The following is a 14,106-nucleotide window of genomic DNA, read 5'->3' as shown; positions in this document are numbered from 1 at the left end:
GATCCCTGTCCTTCCTTCTGTGCCACATCCTCATCCATCAGCACCTGGAACATTTTTTCAAGGAGACGTAGAAGAGGGATAGAAAGTCTGATGATGGTATCATCACCACTGGCCATGTTGGTGGAGTACTCGAAGCAGCGCAACACGGCACACAAGTCCAGCATGGAGGCCCATTTGTTGGTGGTGAAATGTTGCTGTTTTGCAGAGCGACTCACCGTTCGAGCGGCAGCTGAAACTCCACTATTGCCTGCTCCTGCTCGCACAGTCTCTCCAGCACGTGCAAGGTGGATTTCCACCTTGTGGGTAAGTCCCATATGAGGCGGTGAGTGGGAAGGCCGAAGTTACGCTGCAGCACAAACAGGCGAGCAGCAGCAAGGTGAGAACGCTGAAAGTGCGCACACACGGCCCTCACTTTCTGCAGCAGCTCTGACATATCTGGACAATTCTTGAGAAACCTCTGCACCACCAAGTTCAGCACATGTGCCAGGCAAGAGATTTCACCGGCTCAGCAGCACCAAATAGTCATCGGTCTGTTCTCCCATGCCCGTCCACAGCTCCTGCGCGGTGTGGGGTAATTCTCCCAAAATATGGGTTTCAGAACAGCCTGCTGTCGCTTCCTGGCTGTGTTGAAGTTGGTGGTGCAGGTGTTGCGCTGAGCCGCTGACGTGATAAGGAGGAGATATAGGAGGAACCAGAGGAGAAAGTGGAGGAGGAGGCAATGGTTTTTTTACCAAGAAAATAGGTATGTCTCACCCGCACAATTAACAGATTGATTAACTATTATACTGTATCTCCCTGTCACTGGTGCAAAGTAGTAGGATTGTACCGAAAAAATTGCCAACAGGTCACCCTCAGACTGAACAGCACGATTAAGTATGGTATTTCTGTTTCACTGGTGCAAAGTTGCTGTATTGCACCCATAAATAATGCCTACAGGTCACCAGCACACTTTTTAAAAATAATAAAAGCCTAACACTCTCCTTGCCTGCAGCAGCGTCCTGTCCCTACACTATTAAGAGTAGAATGGCGGCGCACTATGTGATCCAGCATTTACGCATGCTGGGTCACATGGTGCGCCGGCCAATCACAGCCATGCCAATACTAGGCATGACTGTGATGGCTTCCAAGTGCCCACAGCTTAACCACTTCAGCCCCGCTAGGTGAAACCCCCTTCATGACCAGAGCACTTTTTACACTTCGGCACTACACTACTTTCACCGTTTATCGCTCGGTCATGCAACTTACCATACAAATGAATTTTACCTCCTTTTCTTCTCACTAATGGAGCTTTCATTTGGTGGTATTTCATTGCTGCTGGCATTTTTACTTTTTTTGTTATTAATCAAAATGTAACGATTTTTTTGCAAAAAAATGACATTTTTCACTTTCAGCTGAAAAATTTTGCAAAAAAAAACGACATCCATATATAAATTTTTCGCCAAATTTATTGTTCTACATGTCTTTGATAAAAAAAAATGTTTGGGCAAAAAAAAAATGGTTTGGGTAAAAGTTATAGCATTTACAAACTATGGTACAAAAATGTGAATTTCCGCTTTTTGAAGCAGCTCTGACTTTCTGAGCACCTGTCATGATTCCTGAGGTTCTACAATGCCCAAACAGTAGAAAACCCCCACAAATGACCCCATTTCGGAAAGTAGACACCCGAAGGTATTCGCTGATGGGCATAGTGAGTTCATAGAACTTTTTATTTTTTGTCACAAGTTAGCGGAAAATGATGATGATTTATTTTTTTTTATTTTTTCTTACAAAGTCTCATATTCCACTAACTTGCGACAAAAAATAAAAAATTCTAGGAACTCACCATGCCCCTCACAGAATACCTTGGGGTGTCTTCTTTCCAAAATGGGGTCACTTGTGGGGTAGTTATACTGCCCTGGCAATTTAGGGGCCCAAATGTGTGAGAAGAACTTTGCAATCAAAATGTGTAAAAAATGACCGGTGAAATCCAAAAGGTGCACTTTGGAATATGTGCCCCTTTGCCCACCTTGGCTGCAAAAAAGTGTGACACATCTGGTATCGCCGTACTCAGGAGAAGTTGGGGAATGTGTTTTGGGGTGTCATTTTACATATACCCATGCTGGGTGAGAAAAATATCTTGGTCAAATGCCAACTTTGTATAAAAAAATGGGAAAAGTTGTCTTTTGCCAAGATATTTCTCTCCTCCAGCATGGGTATATGTAAAATGACACCCCAAAACACATTCCCCAACTTCTCCTGAGTACGGCGATACCAGATGTGTGACACTTTTTTGCTGCCAAGGTGGGCAAAGGGGCACATATTCCAAAGTGCACCTTTCAGATTTTGCAGGCCATTTTTTACACATTTTGATTGCAAGGTACTTCTCACACATTTGGGCCCCTAAATTGCCAGGGCAGTATAACTAGGCCACAAGTGACCCCATTTTGGAAAGAAGACACCCCAAGGTATTCTGTGAGGGGCATGGCGAGTTCCTAGAATTTTTTATTTTTTGTCACAAGTTAGCGGAAAATGATGATTTTTTTTTTTCTCTTTTTTCTTTACAAAGTCTCATATTCCACTAACTTGCGACAAAAAATAAAAAATTCTAGGAACTCGCCATGCCCCTCACGGAATACCTTGGGGTGTCTTCTTTCCAAAATGGGGTCACTTGTGGCGTAGTTATACTGCCCTGGCAATTTAGGGGCCCAAATGTGTGAGAAGTACTTTGCAATCAAAATCTGTAAAAAATGATCGGTGAAATCCGAAAGGTGCACTTTGGAATATGTGCCCCTTTGCCCACCTTGGCATCAAAAAAGTGTCACACATCTGGTATCGCCGTACTCAGGAGAAGTTGGGGAATGTGTTTTGGGGTGTCATTTTACATATACCCATGCTGGGTGAGAGAAATATCTTGGCAAAAGACAACTTTTCCCATTTTTTTATACAAAGTTGGCATTTGACCAAGATATTTTTCTCACCCAGCATGGGTATATGTAAAATGACACCCCGAAACACATTGCCCAACTTCTCCTGAGTACGGCGATACCAGATGTGTCACACTTTTTTGCTGCCAAGGTGGACAAAGGGGCACATATTCCAAAGTGCACCTTTCGGATTTTGCAGGGCATTTTTTACACATTTTGATTGCAAAGTTCTTCTCACACATTTGGGCCCCTAAATTGCCAGGGCAGTATAACTACCCCACAAGTGACCCCATTTTGGAAAGAAGACACCCCAAGGTATTCCGTGAGGGGCATGGCGAGTTCCTAGAATTCTTTATTTTTTGTCGCAAGTTAGTGGAATATGAGACTTTGTAAGGAAAAAAGAAAAAAAAAGAAAAATCATCATTTTCCGCTAACTTGTGACAAAAAAAAAAAAATTCTAGGAACTCGCCGTGCCCCTCACGGAATACCTTGGGGTGTCTTCTTTCCAAAATGGGGTCACTTGTGGCGTAGTTATACTGCCCTGGCAATTTAGGGGCCCAAATGTGTAAGAAGTACCTTGCAATCAAAATGTGTAAAAAATGGCCTGCGAAATCCGAAAGGTGCCCCTTTGCCCACCTTGGCAAAAAAGTGTCACACATGTGGTATCGCCGTACTCAGGAGAAGTTGGGTAATGTGTTTTGGGGGGTCATTTTACATATACCCATGCTGGGTGAGAGAAATATCTTGGCAAAAGACAACTTTTCCAATTTTTTTATACAAAGTTGGCATTTGACCAAGATATTTTTCTCCCCCAGCATGGGTATATGTAAAATGACACCCCAAAACACATTCCCCAACTTCTCCTGAGTACGGCGATACCAGATGTGTGACACTTTTTTGCAGCCTAGATGCGCAAAGGGGCCCAAATTCCTTTTAGGAGGGCATTTTTAGACATTTGGATCCCAGACTTCTTCTCACACTTTCGGGCCCCTAAAAAGCCAGGGCAGTATAAATACCCCACATGTGACCCCACTTTAGAAAGAAGACACCCCAAGGTATTCAATGAGGGGCATGGCGAGTTCCTAGAATTTTTTTTTTTTTGCATAAGTTAGCGGATATTGATTTTTTTTTGTTTTTTTCTCACAAAGTCTCACTTTTCGCTAACTTAGGACAAAAATTTAAATCTTTCATGGACTCAATATGCCCCTCACGGAATACCTTGGGGTGTCTTCTTTCCGAAATGGGGTCACATGTGGGGTATTTATACTGCCCTGGCTTTTTAGGGGCCCTAAAGCGTGAGAAGAAGTCTGGAATATAAATGTCTAAAAATGTTTACGCATTTGGATTCCGTGAGGGGTATGGTGCGTCCATGTGAGATTTTATTTTTTGACACAAGTTAGTAGAATATGAGACTTAGTAAGAAAAAACAAAAACAAAACAAACAAAAAATTTCCGCTAACTTGTGCCAAAAAAAATGTCTGAATGGAGCCTTACCAGGGGGGGGTGATCAATGACAGGGGGGTGATCACCCATATAGACTCCCTGATCACCCCCCTGTCATTGATCACCCCCCTGTAAGGCTCCATTCAGACATCCGCATGATTTTTTACGGATCCATGGATACATGGATCGGATCCACAGAACGCATGCGGACGTCTGAATGGAGCCTTACAGGGGGGTTATCAATGACAGGGGGTGATCAGGGTAATCAGGGTGATCACCCCCCTGTCACTGATCACCCCCCCTGTAAGGCTCCATTCAGACATCCGCATGATTTTTTACGGATCCATGGATACATGGATCGGATCCACAAAACGCATGCGGACGTCTGAATGGAGCCTTACAGGGGGGTTATCAATGACAGGGGGTGATCAGGGTAATCACCCCCCTGTCACTGATCACCCCCCCTGTAAGGCTCCATTCAGACATCCGCATGATTTTTTACGGATCCATGGATACATGGATCGGATCCACAGAACGCATGCGGACGTCTGAATGGAGCCTTACAGGGGGGTTATCAATGACAGGGGGTGATCAGGGTAATCAGGGTGATCACCCCCCTGTCACTGATCACCCCCCCTGTAAGGCTCCATTCAGACATCCGCATGATTTTTTACGGATCCATGGATACATGGATCGGATCCACAAAACGCATGCGGACGTCTGAATGGAGCCTTACAGGGGGGTTATCAATGACGGGGGGTGATCAGGGAGTGTATATGGGTGATCACCCGCCTGTCATTGATCACCCCCTGTAAGGCTCCATTCAGACGTCCGCATGTGTTTTGCGGATCCGATCCATGTATCCATGGATCCGTAAAAATCATGCGGACGTCTGAATGGAGCCTTACAGGGGAGTGATCAATGACAGGGGGGTGATCAATGACAGGGGGTGATCAGGGAGTGTATATGGGTGATCACCCGCCTGTCATTGATCACCCCCCTGTAAGGCTCCATTCAGACGTCCGTATGCTTTTTGCGGATCCGATCCATGTATCCGTGGATCCGTAAAAATCATACGGACGTCTGAATGGAGCCTGACAGGGGGGTGATCAATGACAGGGCGGTGTTCAATGACAGGGGGGTGATCAGGGAGTTTATATGGGGTGATCATGGGAGATCAGGGGTTTATAAGGGGTTAATAAGTGACGGGGGGGGGTGTAGTGTAGTGTGGTGTTTGGTGCTACTGTACTGACCTACCTGAGTCCTCTGGTGGTCGATCCTAACAAAAGGGACCACCAGAGGACCAGGTAGGAGGTATATTAGACGCTGTTATGAAAACAGCGTCTAATATACCTGTTAGGGGTTAAAAAATTCGGATCTCCAGCCTGCCAGCGAGCGATCGCCGCTGGCAGGCTGGAGATCCACTCGCTTACCTTCCGTTCCTGTGAGCGCGCGCGCCTGTGCGCGCGCGTTCACAGGAAATCTCGGGTATCGCGGGAGGACGCGTATATGCGTCCACCCAGAAGAGCAGGACCGCCGGCAGGACGCAATCCTGCGTACGGCGGTCCTGAGGTGGTTAATCGCTTGTTCATTGGCTGTGCTGCAGTCTTTTAACAAGCTTTATTTAAAGTACGAACAACGAACCCAGACACGGACTTTGGCAACTAAATACGGGTTTGGTATACGGATACCCAAATGTCCGGTACGGTCCTGAACGTGGAGGTCTGGGTTCGCTCATCGCTATTGGTAAAGAATTCTAAAAATGATTGACTGTAAATGAGGATACTGTATAACATGGGGGGATTGTACAGTAGTATTAATCACAACATTTTGTTCTGCTGCTCTTAAGGAGAGAGCTAAAAAATCCCCAAGGGCTGTGTCTATAATTTCCATTACTTACGTTCTTTGTAAACCCTGTTTATATCTCTGAGCTCCTTGTTTGTTCTTGATGCTAAGATTTCAATAAGAATGTCCTCATTAGTTCCCAGCCCCTTTAGAGAATAAATGTATAGAATTGGTTACATGGATGTCAACATTACATGGCTTATACCTTGAAGACTATAATATGTTGAAGCTCTACAGTAAAGCTAGTTAAAAACATAGTATTAAATCCATACTGTACCTTGGCGGCATTTTTAAGTTGCTGAGCATCATATTCTGCTGGGGTTTTCAGTAGAGCCAGTACAGTCATCTCATAGTTACCAGAGAGGGCACTCTTCAAAGCGTCCTCCAGAGACTTGAAACATAAAATAACCAACTGTAACATGGCCGCATAATATTTAGTAAATCTCATGGCATGTTATAGTATGGCCTTTTGAATGATACTTTTCAGATGGAAATAGTGTGTCCCATGCACTGCTCTCATTATGCACACAAACATATTTTTTTTCCGTTGCTGTTCTGTTTTTTAAAGGGTCCATATGCAGAAAAATTCACTTTAATGGGGCTTGAAAAAAATGGAAATGACTTAGTGGTCATTCCATGTCCGTATATCCGTTCTGCAAAAAAAATAGATCATGTCCTATTCTTGTCCGTTTTGTGGGCAATGACAGGCATTGTTGCAATAGATCCGCATCTTCTCTTTTTTTTTTTGCAGGCCGCAAAATACATATGGTCGTGTTCATGAGCCCTAAAGGAGTTTTCCAGTATTTCCAACACCCCGCACTGCCACTGATCACTATACAGAGGACAGAAGGCCTTACCCACTGTCTGGTTTTCAGTGCTAACGTACTGCGGCTCTGCTCCCATTCTGTTCTTGAATAGGAGTTGAACTGCAGTACCCCGGCATGGCCACTACACAGTGGGTAGAACCTTGTGCTCCACCACTGGCAACATCCGATTGTGGATATGCCTTAGACCCCCACGGCTCTGATATTGGCCTATCCACGGCTCTGATATTGGCCTATTATCTAGCTACTATAAAACTCCTTTAAGCTGGCCTCTCTGGAAGCGATAGAGTTAAAAATGACGTGCCCTGTGGACCAGCATAGCTGTTATTGGGCCCACTGACCTCACTTCTAGGTTTTTTTTAACTCTTTGTAGAGTACACAGTGTATACATAACATTGGTCCATGCCTGTAAGTACACTGTACTGGGAATCATGAGGATTGACATACAGGTAACATACTGGTCGTCATTTCTTCTTGCTAGTATGATGTGTCCTTAGTGAGAACAGTTTTTTTTTTTCTTCCTCTTGCTTAACCAGGGTCACTAGGACTTTTTTATCTTTTTTTAAAAAACTAGTCTGAACTTGTATAAAATTATTTATGTGGTCCTGTAAATATAGTATATTGCAGTGAAACCTCTTAAAGACAACCTGCTATATTGTTCTGAAAATTGTCCTCTCAATGAAAATCTGCATATTTAACTCCCTTTCTATCATGACAGAAACCTCTGGTTTAGATCATGGGTGCTCTTTTAAAGGGGTGGACATTTGAGGGTATTTCACTGTAGTTACCTTTCCAGTGGAGCTCTGGTATGCCGTCTTAATGGCCTGGCGCTGAGCATTATTTCTTTTTGTCAAAATACTAGTTATTATTGCTTCGACACCTTAAAAAAAAATTAAAAAAAAAAAATCAAAGATGATATAACCTTTTATGAGCTTGCTGCCTTCCTCGAATTAACAACATTGATACGTTGTGCTGTTTTTTTTTACTGTTATCAAGTGTTTGTGCCAATTCATAAAGCTCATCCATCACTAACTACAAAAAACTGAGGGAGAGATATATCAAACTGGTGTAAAGTAGAACTGGCTTAGTTGCCCATAGCAACCAATCAGATTCCACCTTCACAGATCCTTTGGAAAATGAAAGGTGGATTGTGATTGGTTGCTATGGGTAACTAAGCCAGTTATACTTTACACCAGTTTGATAAAACTCCCCATCAGTGTATATTAACTGATATGTTTTCTACTTGGGAACTGGGGATTTACACAGCTAAAGGGGTTAGCTCACAAAAACTGAAGGAGTGGTGTTGAAAGTGACCAAAGTGCCAGCTGAGAGCTGGGTCCCTGTTAGAAGAGGCAGTGGGAAAAGGTTGGAGACTGCCAGGCTGAAGAGACCCCAATGCTCTGGTCCATGCTTCAGCCCCTGGAACATTTGATTTGGAGGGACAGATTGAGTATGGTGACTTCCCACCAGTGAGTAGATTATAGACTGACGGTTCAAAGTTCGTGATGGATGACACACACATTATATATATATACACACTGCCTCTACGAGAGAACTATTATGCTTCTTGTGCCTCTGGTCTACAGATGTGTAACTGCCGAGTTGTTTGCCCTCACTGAGCAACTGTAACTCTAAAGAACACTGTTCTTTCAAGAGACTTGTAAAGACACATGCACACAAAAGTAATGACTCAGTGCCCATGCTGCAGAATGCAAATAGTGGTCCGCAATGCATGGGCACTGTTCATGTGCACGCCATTTGCTGATGCAGACCCATTGACTTGAATAGGTCAGCGATCCACAAGATAAGGCCAAAGCTAGAACATGTTCATCTTTGAGCGGTGTGGAGGCACGGACCTGAAAACCCACTGAAGCGCTTCATAGTGCCTCCACTCCGCAAAAGATAGGTGAAGGCCTATCTTCGTTCGTATCTTGCAGCAAACGGCCAGTGGCTGTATATTGTGGACCCACCATTTACAGTCCGTAATACGAGCCAGTACGATCGTGTGCATAAGCCCTAAATGTTTTGATCAAATGTTTGCATTTGCTGTGCCGCTCTGTGCAATGACCATAAGGAGATAGATAGATAGCTATCTATGTTGTGTTATATGCAATAAATAATTGCACATGCCGCTGTCTTGCTACGGTAATTGACACAACATTCTGAACAAACCATAAGCATGCACCCAGACCATGCATGTACGTTTCAAACTGTACCTCTATTGCACATTATTTTTTTCCATTTATGAATCCATGAGAAGAAAATGGTAGCATATAAGGAATATGTGTGCCTACATACAGTGTTTGTGCATGCAGCTTTGTTCTACTAGAAAAGGGATGCATACCCACCATATTTCCAAGTATCATTAGCACTAAACAAATTTATGGAACGCCGGAATATGATTGCTCACATGGTGGCTCAGTGGTTAGTGCTTCCAATCTGACCAAGGACAACATCTAGATGGAGTTTGTATGTTCTCCGCGTGGGTTTCCTACAGGTACCCCGGTTTCCTCCCACACTCCAAAGACATACTGATAGGGAACTTAGATCGTGAGCCCCATTGTAGACAGCAAGTAATGATAATGTCTGTAAAGCGCTGCACAATATAACAGCGCTATATAAATGCATAAAATTGATAAATAATAATCAATGATTACAGATTGGTCTACGTCACTGTAAGCAGCCTGTAATCTAAGATTAGAAGAAGTTTGCTGGATCGGTAGGGGACTGTAGAGGTAAGTACTGTTTTCATTGCTATATTGGGACATTTGTGCCTCCTTGGCTAAACCCTTTATTTCCATCTGGATGAATGTATCAGACTTGCTTACAAAGGAATGCAAATTACTATACAAATACATTTAGAAACCAGATTGACAGCAGCTTATTACCTAGAACAGTGATAGGCAAACTGCGGCTCTCCAGATGTTGCAGAACTACAATTCCCAGCATGAAAAGACTGCCTACAGCTTTCAGCCTACAGCAGGGCATGGTGGAAGTTGTAGTTTTGCAACAGCTGGAGAGCCGCAGTTTGCCTATCACTGACCTAGAACAATGCATGTAAACTATGTATTGTATATACCTTTAGTTTTGATGGCCCTGTCTAAGGCAGAAGCATCAGCAGCAGCGTCATACGTTGGAGCCCCTTTAAGACCTCCGCTAGTTTTTTGCTGAAAAGCAAGACATTGTCCATTATATGATAAAAACTGAGACTGTAAAACAATTGTGTTAGCAGATCGATCACAACTATTAATCATTTTTACACTTCAGAAACACAAGAAATGAAGATAAATGGCTGCTGATTTTAATAGTATTGAACACTTACAGTTGCCAGTTCAGGGTGGTCATCCAGGAAAAGGGCCTGTCGTAGAAACTCTTGTACAAAAGACATGGTAAAGACGAGTTTCTGTAAAAATAAAAGATATATATCAATATTAGAGGTGAGTGAAGTTCACAAAGAAATCCGATTTGTTCTGAATAACTTAAAGGGCTTCTGTCACCCCCCAAAAGTCATTTTTCGTAGAGACAATGAGCCTGCAAGCTTCTATTGGCTGATAGGGGCAGGGGCGTACCTAGAGCATTTGGCACCCGGGGCGAACCCTTTGTTTGGCATCCCCCCCCCTTCTGCCCAAGAAAGTTAAGAAAACATGCACAAACTTTTTTCAATGTTTTCAATAATATTTATTACAAATTACACCCCCTCCCTCCCCACCTTAATTACACCCCCTCCCTTAATAACACCCCCCTTAATTAAACCCCCTCCCTCCCCACCTTAATTACACCCCCTCTCTTAATTACACCCCCCCTTAATTACACACTCCCCCCCTTAATTACACCCCCTCCCTCCCCACCTTAATTACACCCCCCCTTAATTACACCCCCTCTCTTCTCCCCTTAATTACACCCCCTCCCTTAATTACACCCCCCCTTAATTACACCCTCTCCCTTCCCACCTTAATTACACCCCCTCCCTTAATTACACCCCCCCTTAATTACACACTCCCCCCTTAATTGCACCCCCTCCCTCCCCACCTTAATTACACCCCCCTTAATTACACACACACCCCCTTAATTACACCCCCTCTCTTCTCCCCTTAATTACACCCCCTCCCTTAATTACATCCCCCCTTAATTACACCCCCTCCCTCCCCACCTTAATTACACCCCCTCCCTTAATTACACCCTCCCTTAATTACACACTCCCCCCCTTAATTACACCCCCTCCCTCCCCACCTTAATTACACCCCCTCCCTTAATTACACACTCCCCCCCTTAATTACACCCCCTCCCTCCCCACCTTAATTACACCCCCTCCCTTAATTACACACACATCCCTTAATTACACCCCCCTTAATTACAAACCCCCACTTAATTACGCACACACACACCCCTTAATTACACAATTATTTACTCACATTTTGATGATGCCTCAGGCTCCGTCCGACCGCTGGTAATGGATCCTTCCACTTCGGTGAAGGCGGCGCTGCGTCAGCGTCGTGACGTCATGTTGCGCTCCGCCGCAATAATCCTTCCACAGAAGCCGGCGCCTAGCGGAGTCGCGTCGCGGTGCAGCAGTGGATGGAGGGGTGACTCCGTCATGGCACCCCCCTTGTGAGTGACACCCAGGGCGGGACGCCCCTCCCTTGGTACGCCACTGGATAGGGGACATGTTACCATGTGCATGGCAGTTGTGTAATACTGTCTGCTGAGCTGTGTATCTAATATCCTATCCTGTGTGATACTGTCTGCTGAGCTGGGTATCTAATCCTATCCTATGTGATACTGTCTGCTGAGCTGTGAATCTAATCCTATCATGTGTGATACTGTCTGCTGAGCTGTGTATCTAATCCTATCCTGTGTGATACTGTCTGCTGAGCTATGTATCTAATCCTATCCTGTGTGATACTGTCTGCTGAGCTATGTATCTAATCCTATCATGTGTGATACTGTCTGCTGAGCTGTGTATCTAATCCTATCCTGTGTGATACTGTCTGCTGAGCTGTGTATCTAATCCTATCCTGTGTGATACTGTCTGCTGAGCTATGTATCTAATTGTGTCCTGTGTGATACTGTCTGCTGAGCTATGTATCTAATCGTGTCCTGCGTGATACTGTCTGCTGAGCTGTGTATCTAATCGTGTCCTGTGTGATACTGTCTGCTGAGCTGTGTATCTAATCCTATCCTGTGTGATACTGTCTGCTGAGCTATGTATCAAATCCTATCCTGTGTGACCTTGCTTTGTTTTGCCGTCCACAAATCGCGGATCCGAAAAGCACAGTTGCCGCCTATGCGCCAAATGGAACGGGCAGGCCATTATATACAGTGAGGAACAGAAGTATTTTAACACCCTGCAATTTTACAAGTTCTCCCACTTAGAAATCATGGAGGGGTCTGAAAATCACATGGTAGGTGCATTCTCACTCTGAGAGACAGAATTAAATAAATAAATTCAGGAAATCACATTGTATGATTTTTAAAGAATGTATTTGTCTTGCACTGCTGAATATAATTATTTGAACACCTGAGAAACAGCAAGAGTTCCGGCTCTCAAAGACCTGTTACTGTGCCTTTAAAAGTCCACCTCTACTCCACTCATTAATCTAACTTAGTAGCACCTGTCTGAGCTCTTAGAGACCCCTGTCCACCAAAATGGCACAATAACCACATACGTATTTTGCGGATCTGCAACAGACACGATCATGTGCATTACGTCTAAAGAATATCTCTGGCAATGATGCTGCACAAGATCAGTTCGTATGGATACCTAAGGCCTCATGCACACAACCGTTGTGTTGGTCCGCATCCGAGCCGCCGTTTTGGTGGCTCGGATGCGGACTCATTCACTTCAATGGGGCCGCAAAAGATGCGGACAGCACTCCGTGTGCTGTCCGCATCCGTGGCTCCGTTCCGCGGCCCCGTTAAAAAAATATAACATGTCCGCTTTGCGGACAAGAATATGCATTTATTTTGCCGGCGCCCGCTCCGTTCCACTAATTGCGAAAGGCAACACGGGCATCTTCCGTTTTTTGCGGATCCACGGTTTGCGGACCGCAAAAAAACGGCACGGCCATGTGCATAAGGCCTAATAATCATATAAAATACGTAAACATATGGTTACAGTCAATACTATATACTGGAAAATGTGGCAAGTGTTAAGGCTGCATACTTGCAGAAAACCTGTGCATACTTCTGACCTACAGAAATAGCCAATCTCAATAACGCCAAAGGCAATACATTCTTAGTAGTATAGTTACTAGCCTAATCTAATACTGTGTAACGTGAGGTAAAATGTATGACGGTATAACAATAAAAACAGGACCGCCAATACTAAAAGAGTACTTGACGAACATTGCCCAAAACCTGAAAAAACAGTTTACTAGAAAACTAGAAAGTCTTCTTTCAGAGCTTGCGTCTGTTCTCTTACTAACTACCTAAATGCAGGCTAAGTATCAAAATTTGGAGAATGACACCGAAGCATGGAAAATATATTGTAGCTTTAAAATCTTTTCCTACATTACAGTGTAGGGGTGTGACTCACAGCTTGGATTAACTTCCAAATATGTTTCCATGGTGAGAAACCATAAAAAAAGGAATCCATGCCAATTTTCTAAACTGTACTTTTTCTACTTCCCTATGTCTTTACTATTAATATGTATTATTGCATGTTTAGCATACGATGATAGCTTTGTAAAGTCCATGTCTACATTCAGCTGACTATGAAATAGATGAGAATATATAGCTAAGAAATGTACTGAAGCAGAAAAAAGCAAAACAAAGTGAAAACTTACTGGTCAAGAAAGTCTGCACGGCGGTCTCACAAACAGCAGAAGGATGCAGCCTTCGGCTTCTGATTTTTATAAGGAGGCTACCAAGCCGCACCTAGCAACCCAAGGATATTTCCTGCAGCGCTAGGATTGGTTGTCTCATTGTGAAGATGACATGTAAGTCACTCCCTATGAAATCAAAGACATCTTGTTCTCCCTTGCTTTAGCAAACTGTACTTAGGTTTAGAGATACAATATATGATTTTTTTATACATTTATACTTTTTCCAAGCAATGATTGTTTTTTTTTTTTTTTTTTTACATAAAAGAG

At 43.8% G+C, this 14,106-nt stretch overlaps 1 protein-coding gene across 2 annotated transcripts in view; it reads right to left on the bottom strand.

The window, feature by feature from the left end:
- LOC122922421 (annexin A1-like) overlaps window positions 1-13,874 on the bottom strand; it is a 57,141-nt gene extending 43,267 nt beyond the window's left edge. The window contains exons 1-6 of one of the 2 annotated variants that reach the window (XM_044273025.1): window positions 13,801-13,874; window positions 10,338-10,418; window positions 10,095-10,182; window positions 7,804-7,895; window positions 6,469-6,582; window positions 6,247-6,337 (exon numbers count right to left, since the gene is read on the bottom strand). In XM_044273025.1, coding sequence (XP_044128960.1) covers window positions 6,247-6,337; window positions 6,469-6,582; window positions 7,804-7,895; window positions 10,095-10,182; window positions 10,338-10,403 — 451 coding nt within the window. In that variant the 5' untranslated portion in view covers window positions 10,404-10,418; window positions 13,801-13,874. Of the gene's footprint in view, window positions 1-6,246; window positions 6,338-6,468; window positions 6,583-7,803; window positions 7,896-10,094; window positions 10,183-10,337; window positions 10,419-11,427; window positions 11,788-13,800 lie in introns of those variants that run through there. The other variant, XM_044273034.1, reaches the window with a different exon arrangement.
- Between the last annotated feature and the right edge of the window lie 232 nt (window positions 13,875-14,106).

This window comes from Bufo gargarizans, chromosome 1, assembly GCF_014858855.1.
Source record: "Bufo gargarizans isolate SCDJY-AF-19 chromosome 1, ASM1485885v1, whole genome shotgun sequence".
NCBI classification, from domain to species: Eukaryota; Metazoa; Chordata; class Amphibia; order Anura; family Bufonidae; genus Bufo; species Bufo gargarizans.
Note: the sequence above shows the minus strand (reverse complement) of the source record. Positions and strands in the feature narration are given on the sequence as shown.